The sequence below is a fragment of the Juglans regia genome, chromosome 2 (assembly GCF_001411555.2).
Source record: "Juglans regia cultivar Chandler chromosome 2, Walnut 2.0, whole genome shotgun sequence".
NCBI classification, from domain to species: domain Eukaryota; kingdom Viridiplantae; phylum Streptophyta; class Magnoliopsida; order Fagales; family Juglandaceae; genus Juglans; species Juglans regia.
This window is the reverse complement of record NC_049902.1, coordinates 9,319,530-9,345,969: the sequence shown is the minus strand read 5'-3', so window position 1 is coordinate 9,345,969 and position 26,440 is coordinate 9,319,530. Positions and strand designations below refer to the sequence as shown.

Genomic DNA, 26,440 nt, shown 5'->3' with positions numbered 1-26,440 from the left:
TCAACGAACTCTCTTCTCTGGCTGAACTTCATTTATGTCCTTAACACATCCTTGCTATATTTGCTTATTGTCTTTGAAGATAATGAATTACAAGCTACATGCATTATAAATAAAAAATAAATAGTCCCAGTAGAGATCTGATACATAGTATTTATATATATATATATATATCCACAGAGTAAACATTATATTATATGCTTGCCCACAATATCTATATCAAAGCATCCACCCAAGATTAATGAACCCATTGACATTTTGTGCTGAGCTGCCAACATTCATGATCTCCTCTGAAGCCACTGAATTATATCTGCAACCAGTGATGATAATTATAATATTAAGGGAGAGAATGAAAAAAAGTATGAATAGGATTACTGCATATTAATTGGGTCAGATTAGGTTCCCAATTTGTAGTGTGGAACTGCCTTCCAAAGGTTGAAAGAAGCCCTCAGATTGAGGAGGAAGGTGGCTACACTGACTGCTCTGAGCTCCTCCTGCTTCCCATGCTAGTTGGATTGGAATTTGTGCATTACTTTCTTCTAACTGTAATGTAGGGTAGATTCAGGGCATTATTTTCACTACTATTTCATATTCTATTATTACTTTTTCATTACTTTTTCACTACTATTCATAAAATACCTCAAAATACCTCACTACCTAAACGCAAATATAATGAGATCCACATGCTATGTCTACTTTTGGCTATATTGTAAAAAGTATTTAGTCAAAAAATCATAAAATCTTGATCTACATATAAGCTAGTAGCAAGAGAGATATGTGGAGAATATAAACCAAGGCATCAATAATATTAACAGTACTATAAATGCATATACAATGGATATGAATTTTTCAATTCTTGAGTATTGTGGAGTCTGGTCCACACTGCTCGAGCGGAGTCTATAGCTGCTTGACCGAAGACAAGTCAGAGAGTTCGCTCAAGACAGCTCGACAGACCGCTCGAGCAAATGTAAGTCAGAGAGTTCGCTCGACACCCCTCGACACACCACACACCGCTCGAGCAGAGGGAAGTCAGAGAGTTCGCTTGAAGATCTGCTCGACACATGGCTCGAGCGATTGCGGGAAATAGGTTCGCTCAATGCGGGCTCAACACGGTACTCGAGCGAACATGACTATTTCTGAAGTTTTAGGGTTTCCGCCGCATGATGTATTTAAAATGAATTGTTTTTCACTTGTGATGTATCAGAGTGAACAGTAGCCATCCCATACATTATATTGTGATTCCTCAAGAAATAAAAATCCTCTGTAGCTCTTGTAGACTTAGGCAATTTGCCGAATCACATAAATATTGTACCGTGTGTGATTGCTTAATTTTTCCCGTGTTTGCTTTTACTTTATTGTCATCATTTTTTACAGCAATTGGTATAAAGAGTCAAGGTTCGGGTCTGAGGAAAAACGATGGCTAAAGAGGAAGTGAAGGTATCGGGGATCGAGATGTTTGATGGCATGGATTATGGATATTGGAGGATGCAGATAGAGATTACCTCTACGGGAAGACAATTCATCTTCCATTGTTGGGGATTAAACCGGACAGCATGTCAGTTGCTAATTGGACCATGTTGGATCGATAGGTTCTAGGGGTTATTCGGCTAACCTTGTCGAGATCCGTTGCACACAACGTCATCAAGGAGAAGACGACTGCAGATCTCATAGCGGCTTTGTCAGGTATGTATGAAAAGCCATAAGCAAATAACAAGATACATCTGATGAAAAAGTTACTTAATTTGAAGATGGCAGATGGTACGTTTGTTACACAACATCTCAATGATTTTAATAATATCACAAATCAATTGTCGTCTGTTAAAATTGAATTTGATGCAATGATACAATTGGCATCACTGCCAAATAGTTGGGAAACCATGAGAATGGATGTTAGTAATTCTGCCGGTAAGTCAAAGTTGAAATATGATGATATCCGTGATTTGATTTTGGCTAAGGAGGTGTGCAAGAGAGATTCAGGCAAGACCTCGGGTTCGAGTTCAGTGCTGAATGTTGACTCTCGGGGGAGAGCACAAGACAGAAACTCAAACAGAGGCAGATCAAAATCAAAGAACAGGGATAAGAGCAAGTCAAGATCTGGTCAACAGGCAACTTGCTGGAATTGTGGCAAAGCTGACCATATTAAGAAGAATTGCAGAAATTCCAAGAAGACCAAGAATGATAGTACTAATGTAGTAACTGAAGAAATACATGATGCACTATTACTTCCAGTTCATAGTCCAGTTGATGACTGGATACTTGATTCAGGGGCTTCCTTCCATACATCTTCCCATCGGGAGTTAATGCAGAACTATGTTGCAAGTGATTTTGGGAAGGTATATCTAGTTGATGGAAAGGTTTTGAATGTAGTAGAGATGAAAGACATTGACATTACACTCCCTAACAAGAACAAATGGACCTTGCAGAAGGTCAGACATATACTTGAGTTGAAGAAAAATCTCATTTCTGTTGGGCAGCTTGATGATTGTGGCCATTCAGTGGTGTTTTCAGATAGCACTTAGAAGTTCACCAAAGGGGCATTGGTATTGGCTTGGAATAAGAAAACTGGAACACTTTATATGACCACTGGTTTTAATAACACTATTGCTACTACCGTTGTAGAGAGGACAACGGATTTGTAGCATTGCAGGCTTGGCCAAATGAGTTAGAAGGGTATGAAAGAACTTCTATCTAGAGGCAAGCTACCAGAACTGAAGTCAGTTGATCTCAATATGTGTGAGAGTTGCATTATGGGGAAACAGAAGAAGGTCAGTTTCTTGAAGAGTGGCAGAACACTGAAGTCAAGGAGACCAGATCTTGTGCACAATGATGTGTGGGGACCTTCTTCAATGGCATCCCTTAGAGGTTCTCGTTACTATGTCACATTCATTGATGACCATAGCAGGAAAGTATGAGTTTATTTTTTGAAGTATAAATCTAATGTATTTAATTTGTTCAAAATCTGGAAGGCCATGGTTGAGACAGAGACTAACTTGAAGTTGAAATGCTTGAGGTCTGATAATGGTGGTAAGTATATTGATGGTGGGTTCAAGGAGTATTGTGCAACTTAGGGTATCAGAATGGAGAAGACCATTCACAGGACACCATAACAAAATAGAGTTGTTGAACGCATAAACAGAACCATAAATGAGCGTGTTAGAAGCATGAGGTTGCACACTGGGCTACCACATACTTTCTGGGCAGATGCAGTTAGCACTGCAGTATATTTGATAAACAGAGGGCCATCAGTTATGTTGGATTGTGGATTGTTTGAGGAGGCTTGGAGCGAGAAAGAGGTCAAATTTTCTCATCTTAAAATTTTTGATTGTCTTTCTTATGTTCTTATTGATTCTGATGCTCGTAGTAAACTTGAGGCTAAGTCAAGCAAATGTTATTTCATTGGCTATGGAGACGAGGCATTTGGCTATCGTTTTTGGGATGATCAGGGTCGAAAGATTATAAAAAGCAGGAATGTGTTTTTCAATGAGAAGATTGTGTACAAGGAAAAGTCTAGTACAGTTGCTGAAGCAACTCCTCAGGAGTCTGAGTTTGTGAGTTTGGATGACCTACCAGAGGCCACAGTGCAGTGTAGAGAAATGAGTGACAGGGAGAGTGGGTCCAGTACACCCATTCCTATTATTCCGCAGTCAGATCCAGAGCCATCCACTCTTATAGCTGCAATTCACAGGTCAGTTAGGACTATTCGTCCTCCACAGCATTTCTCACCTACTTTATTATATTATGTTGACAGATGGTGGAGAACGACAGAGTTACCAAAAAACCTTGCTAGATGAAAATTCTAGCAAGTGGGAGCTGACCATGAAGGATGAGATCGATTCCTTGCTAAGGAATCAGACATGGGAGTTGACAGAACTTCCATCAGGGAAGCAGGCATTACACAACAAGTGGGTGTACTGGGTGAACACTGAGCATGATGGCAGTAAGAGGTACAAGACCAAACTTGTTGTAAAAGGCTTTCAGCAGAAACAGGAAATTGATTACACTGAGATTTTCTCACCTGTGGTAAATATCACAACCATCAGGTTAGTTTTGGCTATGGTTGCTACTGAAGATCTATTTCTCAAGCAATTAGATATGAAAACAGCTTTTCTACATGGAGATCTTGAAGAAGACATCTACATGCACCAACCTGAGGAGTTTGTGGTACAGGGAAGGACGATTTAGTTTGCAGACTGAAGAAGAGCTTGTATGGCTTGAAGCAAGCTCCTAGACAATGGTACAAGAAATTTGACAGCTTCATGTGCAGTGCAGGGTACATCAAATGTCAGGCAGATCACTACTGCTATGTCAGGAAGTTTGACAATTCTTACCTTATTTTGTTGCTGTATGTGGATGACATGCTTATTGCAGAGGCTAGTATTGATGAGATCAATAATTTGAAGAAGCAGATGTCAAAGCACTTTGCAATGAAGGATTTGGGACCTGCAAAGCAAATCCTTGGCATGAGAATTGTCAAAGACAGATTCAGAGGTACGTTGAGACTCTCACAGGCTGAGTATGTGAAAAAGGTACTCAGCATGTTTAATATGGACAAGGCCAAGTCAGTTGGCACACCCTTGGGTAGTCACTTCAGACTCAGCAAAGATCAGGCACCAAAGTCAGAAAAGGAACAAGACAATATGAGTAAGGTTCCTTATGCTTTAGTTATTGGTTCACTTATGTATGCTATGGTTTGCACTAGACCAGATATTGTCCATGCAGTGGGAGTTATGAGTAGATACATGAGTAATCTTGGAAAACAACATTGGGAAGCAGATAAAGTGGATTTTGAGGTACCTGAAATGCTCCTAAAAAACGTGCTTGTGTTTCTCAGGAGAGGGCTTAGAGGTGCATGGCTATGTTAATGTTGATTTAGCTGGAGATACTGATAGAAGAAAAAGTACCACAGGGTTTGTTTACACTCTGGGTGGTACTGCAGTTTCATGGGGTTCCAATTTACAGAAGATAATTTCTTTGTCTACTACAGAAGTTGAGTATATTGCAGTTTCAAAAGCTGCAAAGGATATGGTTTGGTTACAAGGCTTCTTGGAGGAATGGGGTAAAAAGAATCAGAATGGCACTTTCTACAGTCACAATTAGAGTGTCATATTCCTTACCAAGAACCCACCGTTTCATTCCAGGACTAAGCACATTTAGATCAGGTATCACTTTATACGATCATTGTTAGATGACAGACAATTGTTACTTGAGAAAATTTGTGGAAGCAAGAACCCTGCTGATATGTTGACAAAGGGTGTTACACTTGAGAAAATGAAGTTATGCGCAACTTCAGTTGGTCTTCTAGCATGAAGACAGAGGCAGTGAGTTGCAAATGTGGAAGATATAATTTTTCAGGCTGAGGGCGATATTATGGGTGTACCAGTCTCCAAGTGGGAGAATTGTTGAGTATTGTGGAGTCTGGTCCACACCGCTCGAGCGGAGTCTATAGCCGCTCGAGCGAAGACAAATCAGAGAGTTCACTCAAGACAGCTCTACAGACCGCTCGAGCAAATGCAAGTCAGAGAGTTCTCTCGACACCGCTCGAACGGAGGGAAGTTAGAGAGTTCGCTTGAAGAGCCGCTCGACACATAGCTTGAGCAATTGTGTGAAACAGGTTCGCTCGATGCAGGCTCAACACGCCGCTTGAGCAAACATGACTATTTCTAAAGTTTTAGGATTTCCGCTGCATGATGTATTTAAAATGAATTGTTTTTTACTTGTGATGTACCAGAGTGAACATTAGCAGTCCCATACATTGTATTTTGATTCCTCAAGAAATAAAAATCCACTGCAGCTCCAGTGGGCGTAAATACTGTGTCGTGTGTGATTGCTTATTTTTTCCCGTGTTTGCTTTTACTTTATTATCATCGTTTTTCACAACATCAATCACATAATATATTTAAGAGCTTGTGACATGATATAATGAGGTCACTATTTTCCTTATTGGAATCAAACTTCGACATGATTGAGTTGGGATTGGTACCTCTCTTCTTAATGCGTTGTGAGCTTGCACCAGCATTTGGTCCTGATCCAAAAATAGTGCACTATTTATCAATATCTAGCTTGTGGCATGGAAGCGCATAGAAAACAGATCATGTACGTGTTCAGAGGTGCGCGCTTACCCTACTTTGAAGATCAGCAAGCTGATTAAGCAAAATTTGAGTCTGTAAATCATCATGTAATAACCAGGTAGAAAATCCCTATAAGACACTAAAGTACTGAAAAAAGAAAAAAACCGCAATTAATTCGAGTTTAATTTTAACCCCTGGAGAAGAAAACATCACGTCATCATGATCGTGCGGACAATATATAACTGTAGGCAAGTAATTATATATATGATGGATATCCAATGCTTCTCCTATGAAATACAAAAAATTTTAGTTTTTCAGAATGATGATAAAAAGTATAGTATATGAGTAGTGCTAGCTAGAACTTGGGTGGGTTGGCTATCGATGGGCCAAGTACTGTTCCCATGCATAACCAAACCAAACTTGCTCGAACTGAGCTTGGTTATGACAGTAATCTCATTAACGCCAGAGTCTTGCTTGACCATTAACACAACTGGAAGAGAACTCAAAATTAAGAAAGATGTCCTTACCGGATCATGTTGTTTGTGAACAGATATATATAAGAATGTTATGGTTGAGAAAAGAAAAAAGTAGCCATGTTATGATCATCCTGGATTGAACTACGTACTGAGTGTCTGAAAACATTTGTTTAAGTGACCACAAGTACACCGGTGATGTCTCCTCTCATACAAGCTACTCATGTCTAATTAAACTTATCTTTGGAAAAGTTTGTTGGACACTATGCAGACATGCCCGACCTCTGGTGAGAACATCATGTTACCCTTGGGGTGTACATGTAAGTCCTAATTGCCTGTTCATTATCAGGCCTATCCCAAGTTTTTGATGATCCCTGTGTTAAATCTACCAAGTTTTCGTTGATGATAGTTAAAGTAATGACAGTAAATAAAATGGCATTTTCTCAACTTCACAGTTCCCTCTCAAAAGAACAAAGGTTAAAGTTTGAACTTACACTTCACAGTAAATAAAATGAGTTTATTACCTTTGTTGATCTAATTTGCTTCAATGATGTCTCTAGTAGATGCTCAAGTTGATCCAGCTCCGTGGTATTTAATGGGCCCAAGTCTTCTCCAAGGAGATTTCTGTAATATTCAATATAAGCTTGAATAGATTGTTTTATTGGCAAATATTGTCACTGAGAACTTGCAGCAAATGTCAAAATCAAAATAAGACAAACAAATGGCACCAATCAATGTGAAAAAATAAAGATTGCAGACTACCTCTGAGATCTCTGCAGGACCTCCACTTTTGCTTTTAGCCTCAAATATTCCTGGCAGCTGCTCTGCTTTGAGGCACAATGGCTGTCAGTTTTGTCATAACATTACTGAAATATGCTAGACTCCTCTAGTCTCTAGAAATACATTCGAGCTAAGGTTAACATAAGGGGAGAAAGAAGTTAATCAGGAGAATTGAGTGTCATGTCATATGCCAGACTACAGAGTAGTTTTAAGAAGCATGAAAATCTCATGGTAATTTTAATTTTACAGTGTGTGCTTAACATATATGAGACATTTAGGATGTCTCACTCTAGAATGCATGGGCAAAAGTATAAAGTTACCTGTGTCTCATTGACTAGTTGGCTGGCTTCCAATGCACTATAACTGCAATTTTGGTACCTTTCAAGTGTTTTCATCATACTAAGAAGGAAAAAGGAAAATAATTAACCATAAAATTAGAGTACCTTGGTTTTTCTACATAAAATTAGAAATCACTCAAAATGTAAATAATAAATGATAAATCATTTGCTGGAAAAAAAAAAGTTAAAAAAAGGGGAAAAATAGTTCATTTTTTATGCATTTATAAATTGTACAAAGAGAAGAATGGAAATCCTAAAATACAAAGAAAATCTAAGCTAGTGCACACGCCAACTTACCATGGTGACTCAGCCCATTAAAGCACCAATTAGTGCAGCATAAATACATTGTGTACATTAAATTGCTAAGGAACCAGATTTACAGCTAAACTACTAGTAAACATACAAGGAAGAGAACTGGTCGTGGTTTGGGCAGTGGTAGATGATGCTAAAAGAGTGTTTCGATCGAATCGGAGGATTCAACATACACGTATAGAGAAGATAAATGATATTTGCAGTCGTAGAATGTGTAAGTGCCATGTAATCTCTTTGAAAAAAGTGAGTAAATATGAGATTCAAGTAAAGAAATTAATTTTTTAATAGTGAACCCTACTTTTTTTCTAAAGAATTGTGCGGTGCTTGCACACTCTACGACTGTATCAAATATTACTCTACAAAGAATGTAATAAAAAGTGGCTCATCAGCTTGCTAAACTTGCCCTCACTTACCGTGAGGAACAAGTACTTTGAATAGAAGATGGACCCCTTAAGATTTTTAGATTTATATTCATACAGAGAATGTAATAAAGTGGATCATCAGCTTGCTAAACTTGCCCTCTCTTACAATGAGGAACAAGTACTTTGGATAGAAGAGATTTGTTTTACAGTATAAACTTTGTATTGGTTGATTTGTGCAATGGAAGTTACCTTTATTTAAAAAAAAAAAATCGTAAGCATATGCAGGAATAGTTCATTCTTTCAAATAAAAAAATGTTCTTTGCATCTTGGTTAACATACTCTCAGGCATTATAAAATAACTACATAGAACCTTTAAAAGAGTGTCGGCATTAGCATTCTAACTCCTTAATTAATTTCCTCTGTTGCTATTATATGCTAAAGATCATGAGAAATCTTACAAACCTTAGTTGCGTGAAGTAAGAGATTAAGGCCCAGTTTGAATACAAAAACGGTTTCGTCTCATCTTATTTCATCTCATCATTACAATTTTCTCAAATTCTCACACAAAATATAATAAACAATTCAACTTTTTTAAATCCTAAAACAATAATAATATTAAAAAATAATATTCTACTAATATTTTATTCAACTTTTAAATTTCATCTAAAACCATCTTATCTCATCACACTATCCAAGTGCTATTTATATAGTATAAAAAATAAAAGGGTATGACTTGAAAAATATAAAAGCAACCATCAGGAAAACTTAAAGCTAGACCACTAGTATTCAAATATAAATTAGACATAATTTAATTATATAGTTTTTTATTTAGTACTTTTTGTTTTAAATTACTAAATTAGCAATTCAATCAAAGATATTACTTTTTATTTTCTAATTTTAACTTAATGATATATATAATATGAAAACCACACAAATCGAGAGTGAATAATGTGACTTTATGTTATTAATTACAATGAATAGATTTTGTTGAAGAAAAGACTTTATAGGAGCAAAACTTCATGTTTTGAAAATTATATAGATTTACTAAATAAAAATACTCTGTAACAAAGGTAGAATGCCTTGAGGCATTATGCAATAAATAGAAAAAAAAAAATTATCGATGTTAGGATTTTGATTTGCAGTGAAAAGAATAACCAGAATCTGTTTGTACAATGTGTCAAGTTAAAATGGCACAAGTTAATAAGGGAAAAAAATCAAGAGTGAAGAAAACGAAAAGGCTTCTAATTTTAAATAAGAATTTATAATTTAATTATAATATAATTTTCATTTAAGATATTAATTTTAAATAAAATCGGAAATTGAATTTGACATACTAGTTTTTTATTTATATACTAAACTCAGTTCCTTTTAAATTATTTTGAATGGTATGGTTGATGGATCGATGTAACTTTATATATAGGAGAAAAAGTACTTTCACACTGTTAAAACTATAAGATATATAATTTTAAATAAATTAGTAATTTAATTGAATGTATAATAATTTTTTTAATCTTATAACTTTAACTTACTGATCGAGGCCGGTGGATTTCATGATGTTAACTGTTTTATAATAATATAGTGGATATATATATATATATAAGATGGACTAAAAACTAAATTTATTTTCCCCTTGACAACAAACAGATAGAAGTAAATATAAGCCAATAAAAAGAAATCCGAAACTGCGTGAAACAACTTCACCATACTGATCTCTAAAACGAAAAACAAAAATTGATAGATATTGCCCAGCTAGGCAAGATATCCACGAAACTCTCAAGCTCAGTTTAGATAATTGCTCCACAAGTTTTTCCAGATTGATAAACTTCAAGCGTTTCCTCTTAGTGGTGAAAGTGTACTATATAGTCCTCCTCTGCACGGCTGGCCTTAAAGGCCAGCCTTCAATTGTGTCATGGAATGGCAGTAACGCATGGCTTGCATTATATGCGTTACAAGCAGGAGGGGGTCAGCCTCACGTGGGCGCCCCTCCATCTAATATCTCCCACTCGCACACAGTGGGCATGACCCCATGTCAGCATCTCTCTAATGTTCTCAATCTTGTTCATACAAATAAATAGGCCGTGCGACCACCAAGCACATCTGTAGAAATGAGGGAGTACATACACCAAATCTCTCCCAGAGAAGACCAGCATAGTAACATCCCAAACATGTCTGGTCATGTCCTAGACTTATTCAATCGCATCAAGATCAAGCATTTTCAAACCTTCTTGAGTTTAAAAACTCAGAACAATGCTTGACTACCTCCAAATATTTCAATGTGTTCACAACCTTTAGCCACTACCGAGATATAGCGTCATTTGTATGACGTCAGCAAACACTATCGAAGATACGATATTGAATAGTCTTCCCTTTAAACTCATATCACTCAATTTTGGTCGAATTGCTTTCCCAACAATGCCTCTTTAGACTGTATCAATCATGGCCATAGACAGCATGCCAAAGTAGCAAACATCACAATCTCCATCTCGTGACATAGTTAAAAGTAAAGGACACATTTTTTAAGAAATGAGACTCACACAGTGAGAAAGAGCGAAACATTTTACTCACTTACTCATATGGTCGTATAAGCACATATAGTATGAAACACATGCTACGGTGGATTTCTCTTTCTCAAAGAGCATATGTCTATATCAACACCGTACAGATCTCAGTCTAGCCGCTCCTTAAGCGTCTTACCCGAATTCCTCAATTTGCATGTCTCCAAGGCATCAAAGAGAAACTCGCATCTGGCTTACTACAGGCTACATGGATGGTGAGGTAACCCATGCATAGTCCTATCAATGGACCTTATCTTAGCTCCCACTAAGGCAACATAACTTTGTGTCAACCAACTTATCCCTTTGGACAAGTACCTAGGGACACAATGTCTCATCTCTACTCGCTACTTAAGCGCTAGAGGCGATCGCTCGTGTGAGTGAGCTGATCTAAGCCTGTTGACATATCTTGTGTGTATGTATTAAAGACAATAACTGAATCATATTGTATTAATATCCCAAAGGAAATGTTACATCTTTATGTCATTTGAAACACAAATTACATTTATAGTCTACGCAGTCCTAGATTCTTAACATGAGCCTCAAAGACATCTCTTGCTATAGGCTTCGTTAAGGGATCAGCAACCATGCGACTCGTAGAAAGATGTTTCAGAACCACTTCCTTTTACGCTATCATGTCTCTGATGTAGTGATATCTGATATCTATATGTTTGGTTCTTCCATGATACTTTGAGTCCTTAGCATATGCGAGAGCTACCATGCTATCGCAGAATATTGTCACCGGATCTGATGTATCCGTGCCAATATCTAAATGCTTGAGGAACCTCCGTAACCAAACAACTTCTTGAACTGCTGCAGAACATGCTATGTATTCTGCCTCCATGGTGGATAACGCTATACAGGGTTGTTTCTTGCTGCTCCATATAATGGCGCCTTGGTTGAGCAAAAAGACATACCCAGTGGTTGATTTGCGCTCATCTAGGTCGCTGCCCCAATCGGCATCACTGTAACCTCTTAGCTGTAAATCTGAACCCTGATAGCACAGCACGTAGTCCGCAGTTCCCTTGAGATATCGCATAATCCTTTTGACCGCTTTCCAGTGAGCTAGTCTGGGGTTTGATTGGAATCTACTCACTAAGCCAACTGCATAGCATATGTTAGGCAGAGTACACATCATTGCGTACATCAGACTACCCACAGCATTAGCATAAGCGACACGGGCCATCTTTTCTTTTTCTTTTTGAGTCTTAGGACACATCACTTTAGACAAGTTCTCGCTCCTTGCAACAGGGGTGTCAATGGGTTTACATCCATTCATTAGGAAGTGCTCGAGAACTTTCTTTATGTAAGTCTGTTGAGACAAACACAAAAGTCTCTTTGAGCGATGTCTGTAGATCTTAACTCCCAAAATGTATTCTGCCTCACCCATATCCTTCATCTCAAAATTGAAGGATAACCACTCTTTTGTGGCGACTATCAACCCTTTATCATTTCCAGCTAGTAGTATGTCGTCAACATATAATGACAACATAATGAAACTCTTCTTAGACCTTTTGACATAAACACAATGATCCTCTGTGATCATTGTAAACCCATTCGAGAGAATGGCTCGATGGAATCTGAGGTACCATTGTCTAGATGATTGCTTTAGGTCATATATAAATCGTTTGAGCTTGAACACTTTGTCTTGACCTTTGACCACAAAACCCGTTGGTTGATCCATATAGATCTCCTCATCTAGTTCTCCATTGAGAAATGCTGTCTTAACGTCCATCTGGTAGAGTTCCAAATCCATGTTTGCTACTATAACTAGAATCAGGCGAATTGAGGCAAACCTCACCACTGGTGAAAAAGTCTCCTCATAGTCTATACCTTCCTGTTGGGTATATCCTTTCGCCACTAAGCGAGCTTTGTACTTATCTATTGATCCATCCGACTTGCATTTGACCTTAAGAACCCATTTGTTCCCAATAGTCTTATTGCCCTATTGGTAGATCAACCAGATCCCAGACCTGGTTAGTCTTCATAGACTCAATCTCATCATTAAGAGCTTTCATCCACTCATCATTAGTAGAAGATGAGAGAGCCACATAAATTGTCCTAGGCTCGTCATCTGCGGAGCTACCATAAAAACTTCCCCTTCAACCTCAAAACGACGACGGGAAATACTTTCACGTGTGCTTCTACGCGGCTGAGGTTGTTGTGATTGATTGACAAGTGATGTGCTCCCACTCGGATTCAAATAATTTGTAGGAGCTTGAAGAATTTCTTCGTCATTCTCAACTAAATTCCTTGGAGCACTTTTCTCTTGTTCCACAATCTCATGAAGTTCTAAACTCCTATCAACCTCACCTCTACTTGGAAATTGATCTTCAATGAAATCCACATCTCGTGACTCAATCTCAGTCACACTTCCATCAGATTGTTCACCTATTAATACATACTCTTTAGAGTGTTTTGAATACCTTATAAAGATACACTTCTTCCCTCTAGGGCCTAACTTCCCATACTTATGAGAAAGATTGTGAACAAAACCCGTTGAACCCCATGGCCGCAAGTTACTCAAATTGGGTTTCTCGCCGATCCATAGTTCATATGGGGTGGAAGTTACTGATTTTGAGGGCACTCGGTTAAGAATGTAGGCAGCAGTCAAAAGTGCATCCCCCCAAAAAGAAATTGGTAGGTTTGCTTGCGCCATCATTGACCTAACCATCTCAAGCAGTGTTCGATTTCTCCTTTCCGCCACGCCATTTTGCTGCGGCGTACTCGGCATCGTCAACTGTCTTTTGATTCATTTTTCATCACAGAACCTTTTAAATTGCTCAAAGAGATATTCTCGTCCTCGGTCAGTTCTTAGAGCTTTTAAACTCTTATCTAACTGATTATCAACCATTCTTAGATATCGCCTAAAGCATTCCAATGCTTCAGACTTATGGGAGATTAAGTAGACATGACCGTAACGTGAAAAATCATCTATAAATGTGATGAAGTAGACACCTCCGTGTCTTGGCCTCACACTCATTGGACCACAGATGTCTGAGTGGACTAATTGAAGTGGAAAATATGCCCTTGTGGCTTTTCCAAACGGTTTTCTCTTAGCTTTTCTCGTTAGACAATGTTCACATGTGGGCAATATGACCTTAGCGAGATTGCCTATTAGGCCTTCTCTAGCTAATCTAGTCATTCTATCTTACCCTATATGGCCAAGCCTAGCATACCATTTATATGAATCAAAATTATCAGATGTAGAAAGAAAAGCAATAGACTCATTTATATTTGAATACTCCAAATTCAAAATCATAAAACCATCTTGAAGAAAAAGCATTGCCATAAAACACATGGCTCAAATGAAAAGAAACATAATTGTTTTCAAATACAACTTGGAAACCAAGTCTTAATAAAGTGACTACAGAAAGTAAGTTTCGTCGGATCTCGGGAGCGTATAGCACATTGTGAAGGAAAAGAGTGCGGCCACCCCGCAAGTCCAGCTTGTAGGTACCAAGTCCCAGTACCTCCACGCTAGCTCCATTCCCCACCTTGATATCACGACTCCCAGTTGGAATCTGGCGATACTCAACAAATATGACTCTGTCTCGCGCTATGTGTTCGGTCGCTCCTGAATCAACAGTCCACACAGGATAGGAGTGAGCAACCATCACATGACTAGTTACAAAAACAATGCGAGAAAAGTCAGAGTGTACCTTCTTCGGCTCAGTGCAGTCACGAGCGAAGTGGCCATTCTTTCCACAATTGAAGCACTCTAATTTCGACTTGTTCTTCCCGCGCTTGCCCCTCTTGCTGCGCTGAGAAGTTCCTGACACCTTCTTAATTTGTCCAGCAGCTACTCCATTCTTGGACTTCTTGCGCTTAGGCCTTGATGCCTTACACGAACCAGAATCAGCCACATAGGCCGTGTGATTGGGCTTGGCAGCCTCTAGGCGCTCAGCCTCCAATTCCAAGTGACGCGAGACATCATCAAAGTCTTTGATATTCTCGTTATGCGTCAGGTTCTGGCTCATATTCTCCCAAGAATTCGGCAGTGATCTTATCACTGCCTGGACTTGCTGTTCATCAGTCAGGTTGTTTCCTGCCGACTTAAGTTCGCGGATCATGGTTGACATAGCCCTAAGATGCTGCTTCATCGTGTGGTTAGAGCGCATCTTATAGGAGTCAAACCTCATGGTTAACCCACGCAACCTAGTGGCTGAAGTTCCACCAAACTTCAACTTCAAAGCCTCCCACATGCTTTGGGCAGTGTCATAGATCTCGAACTCACACATTAGATCATTGTGCATGCTGCTTAACATTATTATGCGCGCGCACCGACTTTTCTTAGCCCATTGAGTATAGGCTAGTTGATCTATTTTGTGTTGTTCCGAGATCCCTTCCTCGGGCTTAGTAAGGGAGTGAGATAAGGCCTTCAAGACCTCTTGCTCATCTAAAACATAATGGATCTTGCGATGCCAAATGTCGTAGTTCTCCCCATCCAATTTCTCCCCTTTGTTTAAATCGGCAACTATACTCTTGGATGCCATTTCACTACAATATGCAAAGAAGGGATATTACACACACACACCTAAGAAGTTTGCCGCGTCCATCCAAGTTAGAAAAAAAATTAATTTAGACATGTCGTAAGATCGAAAAATCGCTAGGCTTCAGAATCATCTCTTGCGCCATAATATCCAATTATTAAATTTCTAACCTAATTCCCGCACAAATTCAAAAAAAAAAATATGAGAGAATTAATCATAAATCTCAACCATACTCCCACTATCTTAAGTAGTCATCTAGTTTTAGTCACATGTAAAGACATAACCTACTAAAATCGCAGTAACCTTTTGGGCCAGTCAACAAGGACAGCTACTCCAACCACAGTAACCTGTTGGGCCAGTCTACAAAGATGGTTCATATAAAACCATTACAGTCCATTTTTCTTGTTCCATCAGTGCATTTACAGTTCTTACTGGGGTCACTGTGGTCTTTTGGCTATACAATGCATGTACAGTTCTTACTGGGGTCACTGTAATTTTTTTTTCAGTTTATCATTTACACTGACAATTCTAACTAAGACTACTTAGCGGAAATTTTTCTATTTTATCAATAAAGACTAATGTATAAATATTCAAGCCTAACATTCATAAATGATAAAATAATCACATATCCACATGTTCAATTCACATATACATGTAATCACATTTAATATAACAAATTAAATAAAAGATCACATGTAATATAACATAATGGAATAAAAAAAAATAGCATGAATATAACTATATATTCACATGTGATCAAATTTAATCGAAAACATTAAATAAAAAATCACATGTAATATAACAATATATCTTAGCATATATTAAGTCATGCAAATTTCATCCCCTCCTTTTATTTTCTGTTAAAAAAAATGGGCTTGAACAAAGTTGGGCTTAAAAAAAAAATATGCCCAGTTTTTTTTTTTTTTTTTAAACACTGAAGGGCCAAATGGCCCCAAAAAAAAAACATTGGGCCAAGCCCAGCCCGAGACATAAAAAGAAAAAAAAAAAAAGGTATGGGCCTGGCCGTGAGGCCCAGGCCCATGGAAGTCAGATGACCTAATGGTCATCTTCTTCCTCCATTCGGCTACTGTTCACGTGAACAGTAGCCGTTCCACATTAGCACGCCGCTGCACCTCCGTGGTGCGCGCAGCACTGCAGGGGTGCGTGCTGCACCGCAATGGTGCCCGCTGCACCACTGTGGTGCGCGTAGCACCACTGCGTTGGTGCTCGCAGCACCACCTGGTGCGCGCAGCGCCTTGCGGTGGTGCGCGCAGCACCACCTAGTGCGCGTTATTTATTTATTTATTTTTAAACAGAAAAAAAAAAAAGAGAGGATAAAAAAAAACACTATATAAATCTCAAGCATATGCAAGAAAATATTATAAACTGGAAGCAATTTAAAAAATAGCTCTGATACCAATGTTAGAATGCACAGCGAAAAAGTACCTCAAGCTCAGCTTAGAGAATTGCTCTACAAGTTTTTTCAGATTGATAAACTTCAAGCGTTTCCTCTTCGTGGTGAAAATATACTACGTAGTGTGGAACTAGAGTAATACTTAACAAATTCACAGTCTAAGTATTTTATCAAGAGAGAACAAAAAGAGAAAGAGCCTTTTTCTATTTTTGAGATAGTGCCAAAAACACAATTGAGGAGGACTATATATAGTCCTCCTCTGGCCTTAAAGGCCAGCCTTCAATTGTGTCATGGAACGGCAGTAACGCATGGCTTTAAGCCATGCGTTACAAGCAGGAGGGGGTCAGCCCACGTGGGCGCCCCTCCATCTATTAAATATATATATGTATATATATATATATATATCAGCCAGCCTGCACGAAATAATATTGAACCAGTTCAAACTAGATAAACTCTAATTACTCTCCACTTCATCCTGCATATGTAGTAGCAGCAGCCATTGTGCACCAACCCTCTAGTAGAAAGGAAAAATCGATTAATGAAAAGTTATTCCCTCATCAAGCAGTACACCCAGAAAACCATCTGTCCCCAATTTGACATTGGAAAAGGAAAACCATGGATTTAAAGAGTTCCGCTTGAGCATTAGATAAAAATGAGTTGTTAGATTCAGAGTTGACTATGTTGTTGGAATATCTTGACAAGGAAGACCAGCACAAGGATGTCTTAGTATCATCAGTACAACCTGAACTTTTGGTGAACTATTACGCATATGGTAGTAACTTAACAAATATGATTGTATGTGGGAATCAAAATCACACTTGAAACTAGAACAAAAGACATTCTTTCCACGTCTTGGTAACATGCTTTGTGGGGGTCTTTTTACGCCCTCAATTAGCGGTTTTTCATTTTAGGATATGTTTTTTTCGTTGGTAAACAAATATATATTGATCAAAATGAGTAGACAAGAGCCCGAGTATATAGGACATATAGAAGCGTAACACTTAAGCATGCTAGTTTAGTTATACAAAAAATTCATGAAACGTCGTGCCATGAAAATCAATTACAATCTACCAATGTACTAAAGTATTGAAAAATAAGTTTCTAAGCTCATATTTTGATCATTCTTGATCTTCAAAACTTCATGCATTCATCTCCCTCCAAATGCACCACCATAGACATGTTGGGATTATCTTCCATATTAAAGTAATTTGAGAGTTGCCCCGAATGTCTCTCCAAGAAGCTAAGAGATCTCTTACCCTTCTCGGCATAACCCAAGCTAGTCGCAACCAAGCAAAGACTTCATTCCACAAAATCATGGAAATCTTACAATGAAGTAATACGTGGTCAACGAACTCTCCACTCTTCTTGTACATACAACACCAATACATAACTATGATTTTACATTTGCTCAAATTGTCTAGAGTAAGGATCTTCACCAAAGAAGCCATCCATACAAAAAGGGTTTCCTTCAAAGATGCCTTTGTCTTCCAAATGGTATTCCATGGGAATAGATTTGTGTTGTGCGTGGCCATGGCTTGGTAGAAATAGTGGACTGTCCTTTCTTATAGGGGCACCAAAAAACTCTGTCTTCAAGTTCCCCCTACAAACGGGTGGAATACACAAGGTCAAAGAATGCTGAAAAATGTAAATTTCTCAATCTTGTGCATCTCTAGGAAATATAATATTCGGTTTGGGAATACCATTGAAGATGAATAATAGGTCTACAATCAAGATTTCTTTCACTCTTGAAAAACCACATACTTGTAGATAGGTTTCCTTGAGTGCCCTATCGCCACACCATACATCATGTCAAATTTTGACCTTGGCTCCATTAGCTATAGTAAAGCATAAATTATATGCATATGTATCTCAAGCTCTTCTTATGTGTTTACGAAACTCCACTCCATAAGGCCCACCCACCTCGTTAGAACACCATCCTCCCCATGGTTCCCCATGCTTCAATTCACAAGGCCCCTCGTTCATAGTGATATCTCCATAACTATTTACCAAGCAAGGCTTTGTTGAAGGATTTCAAGTTCAGAACGCCCAAACCTCCTTTGATTGGAGAAAATATTATGGCCCATTTCACCAAATGAAATTTAAAATTGTCGTTAATTCCCCCTCCGCCCCCCTCCCCACATAAGAATTCAAGTTGAAGTTTCTCCATGCGATGAGCCATCTTGGCGAGGAGCAAGAATAATGAGAGGAAGTATGTTGGCAAATTGGAAAGAGTACTTTTGATTAAAGTAACCCTACCACCTTTGGATAAATACATCATCTTCCAACTAGCTAATTTCCTCTCCGTTTTTTTGAGCACATCATCCTAAATAGATTTTGATTTGAATCTAGCACACAACAGGAGGCCAAGATATTTCATGGGCAATTGAGATATCTTACATACCAAAATGGAAGCCATCTCCACATTAGGAACATCCCCTACTAACACTGCTGATTTGGCCAAATTCACTTTCAACCTAAATACAATTTCAAAGCATAATAGTAGAGCACTCAAAGCTCAAATTTGATCAAGGCTAGCTCCATAAAAGATTAAGTTATCATCAACGAATAAAAGTTATGGAGATATGATCAATGGGAGATCCTTTAGTAAGCAAGCTAGTAGCTGCCTCTCCCACCAAGAATCCAGATATGAACCCATCCTCCATGACACCTAAAATCATCTTACTAAAGGCTTCCATCACAAGAATAAAAGTAGCGGAGATAGAGGGTCACCTTGTCTCAATACCCGTGAGCTTTTAAAGATACCTTTTGGCATGCCATTCACCAATATGAAGAAAGATGTTGTAGAGATACAATGATGGATCCATGTACACCATTTCATACCAAAGCCACTTCTCTCAAGCATGTAAAGCAAGAAACTCAAGTTGACATGGTCACATACTTTTTCCATATCCAACTTGCACAAGAGCCCCGGCTTCCAGACTTGAGTCTACTAGCCAAACATTCATTGACAATAAGCACCGAGTCAAGGATTTGCCTACCTTTGACAAAGACATTCTAAGGTTTTATATTAACTTCTCCAGCACCTTGCTTAACCTACTTGCCAATACTTTGCAAAGAATTTTTTACAAACCGCCCACCAAGCTAATGGGACAATAATCTTTTACCTCTACCATGCCATGCTTTTTTGGTATAAGCATAATAAAAGTTGCGTTTAGGCTTTTTTCAAACCTTCAATTTTCATGAAACTCATGGAAGACCCCCATAATTTCTTCTTTAAGCACTTCCCAGCATGTTTGCAAAAACGCCATAGAGAAATCGTCCAGACCTGAAGCCTTGTCACCCACATTTTAATATTTGTCTAACCTCTAACTCGTCAAATGTCCTTTTGAGTTGTTCTATTTCCCATGAATCGAGGACATCAATTTGAATGCCAGGATATAGCTTGGGTTTCTATGAAATTGATAAGAAGACCACCATTGTCGGATTCTGTTGAGAAATCCATCTGACTTCAACCACATATTCTCAAACTTGAAATACGTTAGGCCTCTATGAAGATTGCCACAATCAAGGAGGATAGGAAAGCGATCAAAACACAATCCAGGGAGTCTCTTTTGAATGAGGTCCGGATATTGTGCTTCTCATTCCTGTGTTATAAGAAATCTATCAATTCTTGACCAAGAGGGGTATTCTCAATTGATGGACCAAGTGAAGGAGTCACCTGCAAGAGGAAAATCCAGTAAATCTAGTTCAAAGATGAAGTTAGAGAAGTCTATCATAGCTGTGTTGAAGCTAGAACCACCAGATCTTTCACTCAGGAAACAAGTGACATTGAAATCACCAACAATATACCAAGGTCGGTCCCATATGCTGCATAATCCAGCCAGCTCATCCCATAAAAAATTTCAGTTTAGGACCATCAACTCTTGCGAATACCTGGCATGTTATTAATAAATATATATATATATATATATTTATAGCTAGATGTTCTTAGTCAAAGGCCCTTGGGTTTTATTTTTTGAGAAATTCTTTGTCTAGTACTGATATGTTATTAATTTGGTACTATTGTTTATGAAAAGAGGCTGCATGCGATTCAACATGACTCTCTTGATCCATCATGGGCTTCTCTTCAAGGGAAATTAATAATCATGTGTGCTTGAAAGAACTTCGAGGTTGAGAATAATAACGTGGGATTGGACAAGACCTTCAAGCTCTTGGGCATAAGATCGATTTTATTGGCCTAGCATATGGTAGGCAGTAGCTAGATGGATATTCGTAGAAAGACATTACTAGCTAGACTTTTCAGGCATCAAACGGTACAAGAACTAATCCGAGGTTGAACATGTGATCATTTCCTGTCATGGAACAGCCTTGGATCATGAGTAATGTGAGGATGGATTTTGTGCTGTGTTTGCCAAGAACAAATGCAACGAGAAAATGATCTTTTCATTGCTATTGCCGGTGAGCTGTTTTCCGAAATAGCTCACTTTGTTACTTCTAAAATGACTTGTGATGTTGCGAATGTCGCTCGATCAACTATATTTTTTGAGAGGCTTATATATATATCATTCTAACAGGTCAATTACCATTGTCCAGTACTCTTTTGCATCGAGAAACAAGGTTTCGGGGGGGCCATATAAGGTTACAATTGAGAAGTTGGAAGAATCTTTGGCCATATTGTAGAAGGAAAAAATGAGAAAATAGAAAAGTCATGCATGGACTATATATATATATATGGGTTGTGTTAACTGGGGATCAATGGGCTGCAAGGGAGATTGGACTGTTGGATTGTCTATATTGAGAAAATCTATCCAAATGCAAGCATGCAGCATATAGATTGAAGCATCCAAGTCATATTCTAATTAATTACATTATTCAATGTCATGTTCAACGTCAACCATTTATCCCATTCAGTACTGGAGATACATGATCTACATACGATTGGATAACTAGGTTTAATTTACACGTGAGTCGGAAGAATGATTTGATCGGGGGACGCACGAAGCTAGCTGCAAGGTTCGAATGCATGTACGTCTTTTATTTTCTTGGTAGTTTTAGTGTGTTCTGCATGGAGATGATGATATTATAAGTTGGGTCAACGTACGTAGTACTTTAGGAGGATGCATGAGCATGATCAATGCATTGTTTTAATAATTAATAGACTTCATTTTAGTGTAATTTTAATAGCTTTAAACTTCAGTCATATATATATATAGTACACTTTATATATAATCTACTTTGTTCATATATAGTTTAGGAGTTTCTTTATAATCTATGTGCGCGCGTACTCATCAACTCTAGACTTGAGTTAATTTTCACTTTGTTTTCCTACAAATCGATCCTTGATCAATTAATTTCTTGGTTTTGGGAAGAATTGTAGATTCTCATGTGTTTTATATTGAATTTTTGTAACATGTTTTTTATGAAGTTTCCTATAAATATATATATATATATATAATAGCTATTAATATTCACGCATGAAATACATGAATTTAATATTCACGTAAGCCTATATATGCTGAGTATGTAATCTATAAACCGGCATGCATGCACCAGACCTTTGAATAATTTTCTCTAAAAACCTTTAATTCCATACCTCCATGTATACATATAATCTCTATGGATCTTTATATAGTCAAGACAAGTTCAACATACTGATCAATAGTCCATCTTTATCTTCGTTAATGAAATATCTTTTCCCAGAAAATCGTAGAGAACACATTATAATTACTATATATTAATCCATCCATCTGTTCCTAATTCTAAAATCAACCCTATACCTCTTTTGCCCAATTTACAATGAATATTAACAACTGAACCTAGCTAGGTAAATTCCTTTAAAAGTCAAACTAACATGGAATTTTTTTTTTTAAAGATTTTGTTCTAATAAAACTAAAACCACATGAGCTTTGTGTTATGGATCAAAGAAATAAACTGATAAAGGAGGTCCCTTCTCCTGATCTATACAAATGGTTATAAACATGATAAATGTAGCTAGATTGAAGTTAGAATGCCCTACATAAAGTTCAACAGCTTAAGAAAGAAATTAATTATAAACTAATTAATGGACTTATAAAACCCTAACGCACTAGCACTTTAAGGTAGTTTAAAACATTCCACTATATATATATATATATATATATATATATATATATATATACACACACGCAGAGTACGTACTAGGCGTGCCCTCTAGGCAAAATCTTTTTTTTTTTTTAACATCTTAAAACATTTTTAAAAAATTAAAAAAAAATATCAATTCACTAATAGTCACTTCCTTAATCAATAAGTAAAAAAATTAAAAAAATATTAAATACATGAACTGTCAAAATGAGGGAGCCAAATGAGGAAACATACTAGCATTATTCATATATATATATATATATATATATATATATAAGATAAAGAAAATTAGATGCATGCACGCCTCAATATTTTTATTACTTAATTTACTCCTTAACACAAGAATCAAGAAAGAAAAGCATTAATCCCTCAAACAAACTACTAATTGGCAGAGTTTAATTTAAAGCATTGAGAAAAATAATTTACCCCTTTTTCCTTCTCTGAAAGCTCTATATATATGGGAATAATGTCTTGATTTTTTCTCATAATTATATAATTGTAAAAAGAGCATTGCTAAGTACAAACAGTTTGGGGCACCAAATCGGGTACCATGCTGACATTTTTATTGAAAAGAGAAATAAAAGAAGAAAAATTTTGAGAGAAAAAGAAGGTCATCTGTCTCACAAAAAGGATTTTCATCTTCAATTCGTACATTTTCATTAAACGGATGCCTTACATGTCAGCATTGGTGTGCGGTTTAGTGCACGAACTCGCTTACAATAATTCTTTTCCTTTTAAAAATCTCTTTTAATCTTCAATGACCTATCTCTATATATATATATGGGAATCAAGTTATAGATTCAACTATAATATTAATGGATGGAAGGTTGATTGATTAGCCATATATATAACATGTTACAAAAATTTAGGGGTGAAAATCGATTGTTTCAGTTCGGTTTCGGTCCAACCGACAACTACTATACATGGATAAAATTGGCTGAAACCAACCGATAAAGGGGGAGAAAACAAACGTCGCGTGATCCCGGTCAGTCGCCGATGTCCCTTCGGCGTCGCGAATGGTTCAAAACTCTGAAATGGAGGTGCAAGTCACGATCGTGCGATGAGAGAGAGAGATGGCTCGGCATCGCGATGAGAGAGAGAGAGAGAGAGATGGGAGGTGCTATAAGGGGGGGGAGAGAGAGAGAGAGAGAGAGAGAATTGAGAGAAGAAGAAGAAGGGATGAGGGGGTATTAAATCCTAAATTGAAACGACGCCATTTGGGGTATGTTTCATTCTAATTTTTTTTCTAAACAATACGTTGTTTTATCTAAAATATAATATATATATATATAATCGGCCGATTCAGCAGTTTGAACCATGTGCAAACTGGACCTAAACCAATCGACGTCAGTTTCAACTCAGTTCTACCATCGGCCGACTGGTTCTCTACCAGTTTCCGTCAGTTCCGTACTCCGGCCTATTTGAACATTTTTTCCCACCATATATATATAATTATAAAACAAATTTTCAATAGCATGAAAAGATCAGTAAACAATACAATTACCTCTTTAATTTCTGTTTGAATGATAATTATGTATATATGGTGGGAGTGTAAAGGCATAAACACAGGGATGCAGCAGAAGGAAAAAAAATACAAAATCCTGAGAAAGCTAACTAAGGAAAAGTTCCAATTTAGCCACGGAGTTTTAAAGTAATTGGGTTGTACATCAAACTAAAGTATTCTACTCTGGTTATAAGGGTCCGTTAAAATTTGCAGCTTTCGAAGCAAACAGGCAGCCTTCTCTCTCCATCCAAAAAACTCTTCTACTGCACAAACTCCAGCGTACTTACAAATCACGTCTCACCGAATCACAACAGTAACAAAGTACTTTTGATGTCTCTTTTATTGATTAAGTACTGCATATAGTAGTTATGGTTTCCTATAGTCTAACAAAATAATAGTTAGGTCAAGTACTTTCTCCTGCCTAGCTTGTTCTTCTAAGAGAAGATGGATTAAAAAAGAAAAAAAAAAAAAAATTCAATTTTGTTATCTTTGATCTTCAAATTATTGAAGTTATCTATACAAAAACAAAGATAAGATATCAATACCTAAACCAAACATTTAGTTAAATTCAAAGTCAGAGGAAAGGTGGAGATCAGAAGGGGCATGCCTTTTTTTTGTCTCTAATAGGCACTTGTAACTCATGAAACTACATCATAAAAGCACGGATCTTGGAGAAAAACAAGTCACAAGCACCATTAAAGAAGAAAACACATACATATTCACACAGAGATGCATATACAGATCAGAGTTTTAGAGCCAAGGAAAAGGAAAAGAAAAAACGATGAAAAAAGATCGAGAGAGAGAGAGAGAGAGAATTGTACTTGGAGCTGCTACAGAACTCATAGAGCTTTCCACGGGTGGAGAAAATGATGAGAGCAACCTCAGCTTCACAGAGAACTGAAAGCTCATAGGCCTTCTTGAGCAGCCCATTTATTCTCTTAGCAAAAGTCACCTGCCTATTGATTTTCTTCTCTATTCTCTTAAGCTCAACTCTTCCCCTCCCCATCTATCTCCTTTTTCTTTTTTTTTTTCTTTTTTTTCTCTCTCGAACACACGCCTTTTCCAGTCTTAGTTAAAGGATGAGCAAACTTTGATAAAGAGTACGTGCGTTTAGGGTACCGAAAAGGATAAGAAATGGAACCGCAAGAGAGATGGAAAACTACAGCGTGCTACTTGGTCGACTGCGTTACGAAGTTTGTCGGGTTTCATCTCTATACTTTCCCGTATATTGTACGTAGAGTATCTTATAGATATATCTACGGCTGAGGTTTGATCTGTTACACTTCATAGCCCATGTTATTCACTGTTTCATCAGCCATGTCCACCTACTGTCTCTGCCAACGCCTGACACACACACCCGCATATATTCATTGTCATTCTACTAGGTAATATCTCGGTTACTTTCCAATGTCTGCTGGGCGTCAGCAAGAGTCCTAAAGGTGATAGTGTACACGTGTCGACTCCTCGGCAGTGAATATCTTTTCTGACTAAGATATATACGTGCAAAGAGTAATGCTACTCTCAGCACTCCCGGTCCCGCTCCCGGTCCCGCTACATTTTTTTTTATTTTTTTAATATATTTTTTTTTACTTAATGATTAAGTAAGTATTTTTTAATGATATTATAATTTTTTTATTTTTTTAAAAAATATTTTATAGTGTTAAAAAAATACATATATAAAAAAGTAAAATAAAAAAACACTATATTTTACACTGAGCGGGACTGAGAGCGGGAGAGGGAGCGGGGGCTGTAGCACGGTTCTACGTGCAAAACTGATTTTATAAGCGAGGAGGGATCAACTTTGTTCTTTCTCGAGTTTATAACCTTTTACTGTTAATTGCAATATTAGTACTAAGGAAAAAATTTCAAAATGTACCGCTTTACTTGACTGTTTAGAAAAAAGAAAAAAAAAATTTTACCTAATAATTAAAGAAATAATTTTAAGTGTATTGATATTTTTTTTAAAAAATATTTAAATATATTAAAAAATATTAATAAAAAAAATTCAAAAGCAGCATGCGGTCAAGTGGAGCGAGCTACTCTGGACGAGTAGCTCGACTCTAGTA

General features: G+C 37.4%; 1 protein-coding gene across 1 annotated transcript; it reads right to left on the bottom strand.

The window, feature by feature from the left end:
• Positions 1–216: 216 nt before the first annotated feature.
• On the bottom strand, positions 217–25,380 carry LOC108985249 (agamous-like MADS-box protein MADS2). The gene is made up of 8 exons (XM_035687823.1): positions 25,196–25,380; positions 7,639–7,717; positions 7,301–7,362; positions 7,063–7,162; positions 6,117–6,158; positions 5,978–6,019; positions 402–540; positions 217–308 (listed from the first exon to the last, which is right to left on the bottom strand). Exons 1-8 carry the CDS (start codon positions 25,378–25,380, stop codon positions 217–219), a joined length of 741 nt encoding a protein of 246 aa, XP_035543716.1.
• Positions 25,381–26,440: the final 1,060 nt, after the last annotated feature.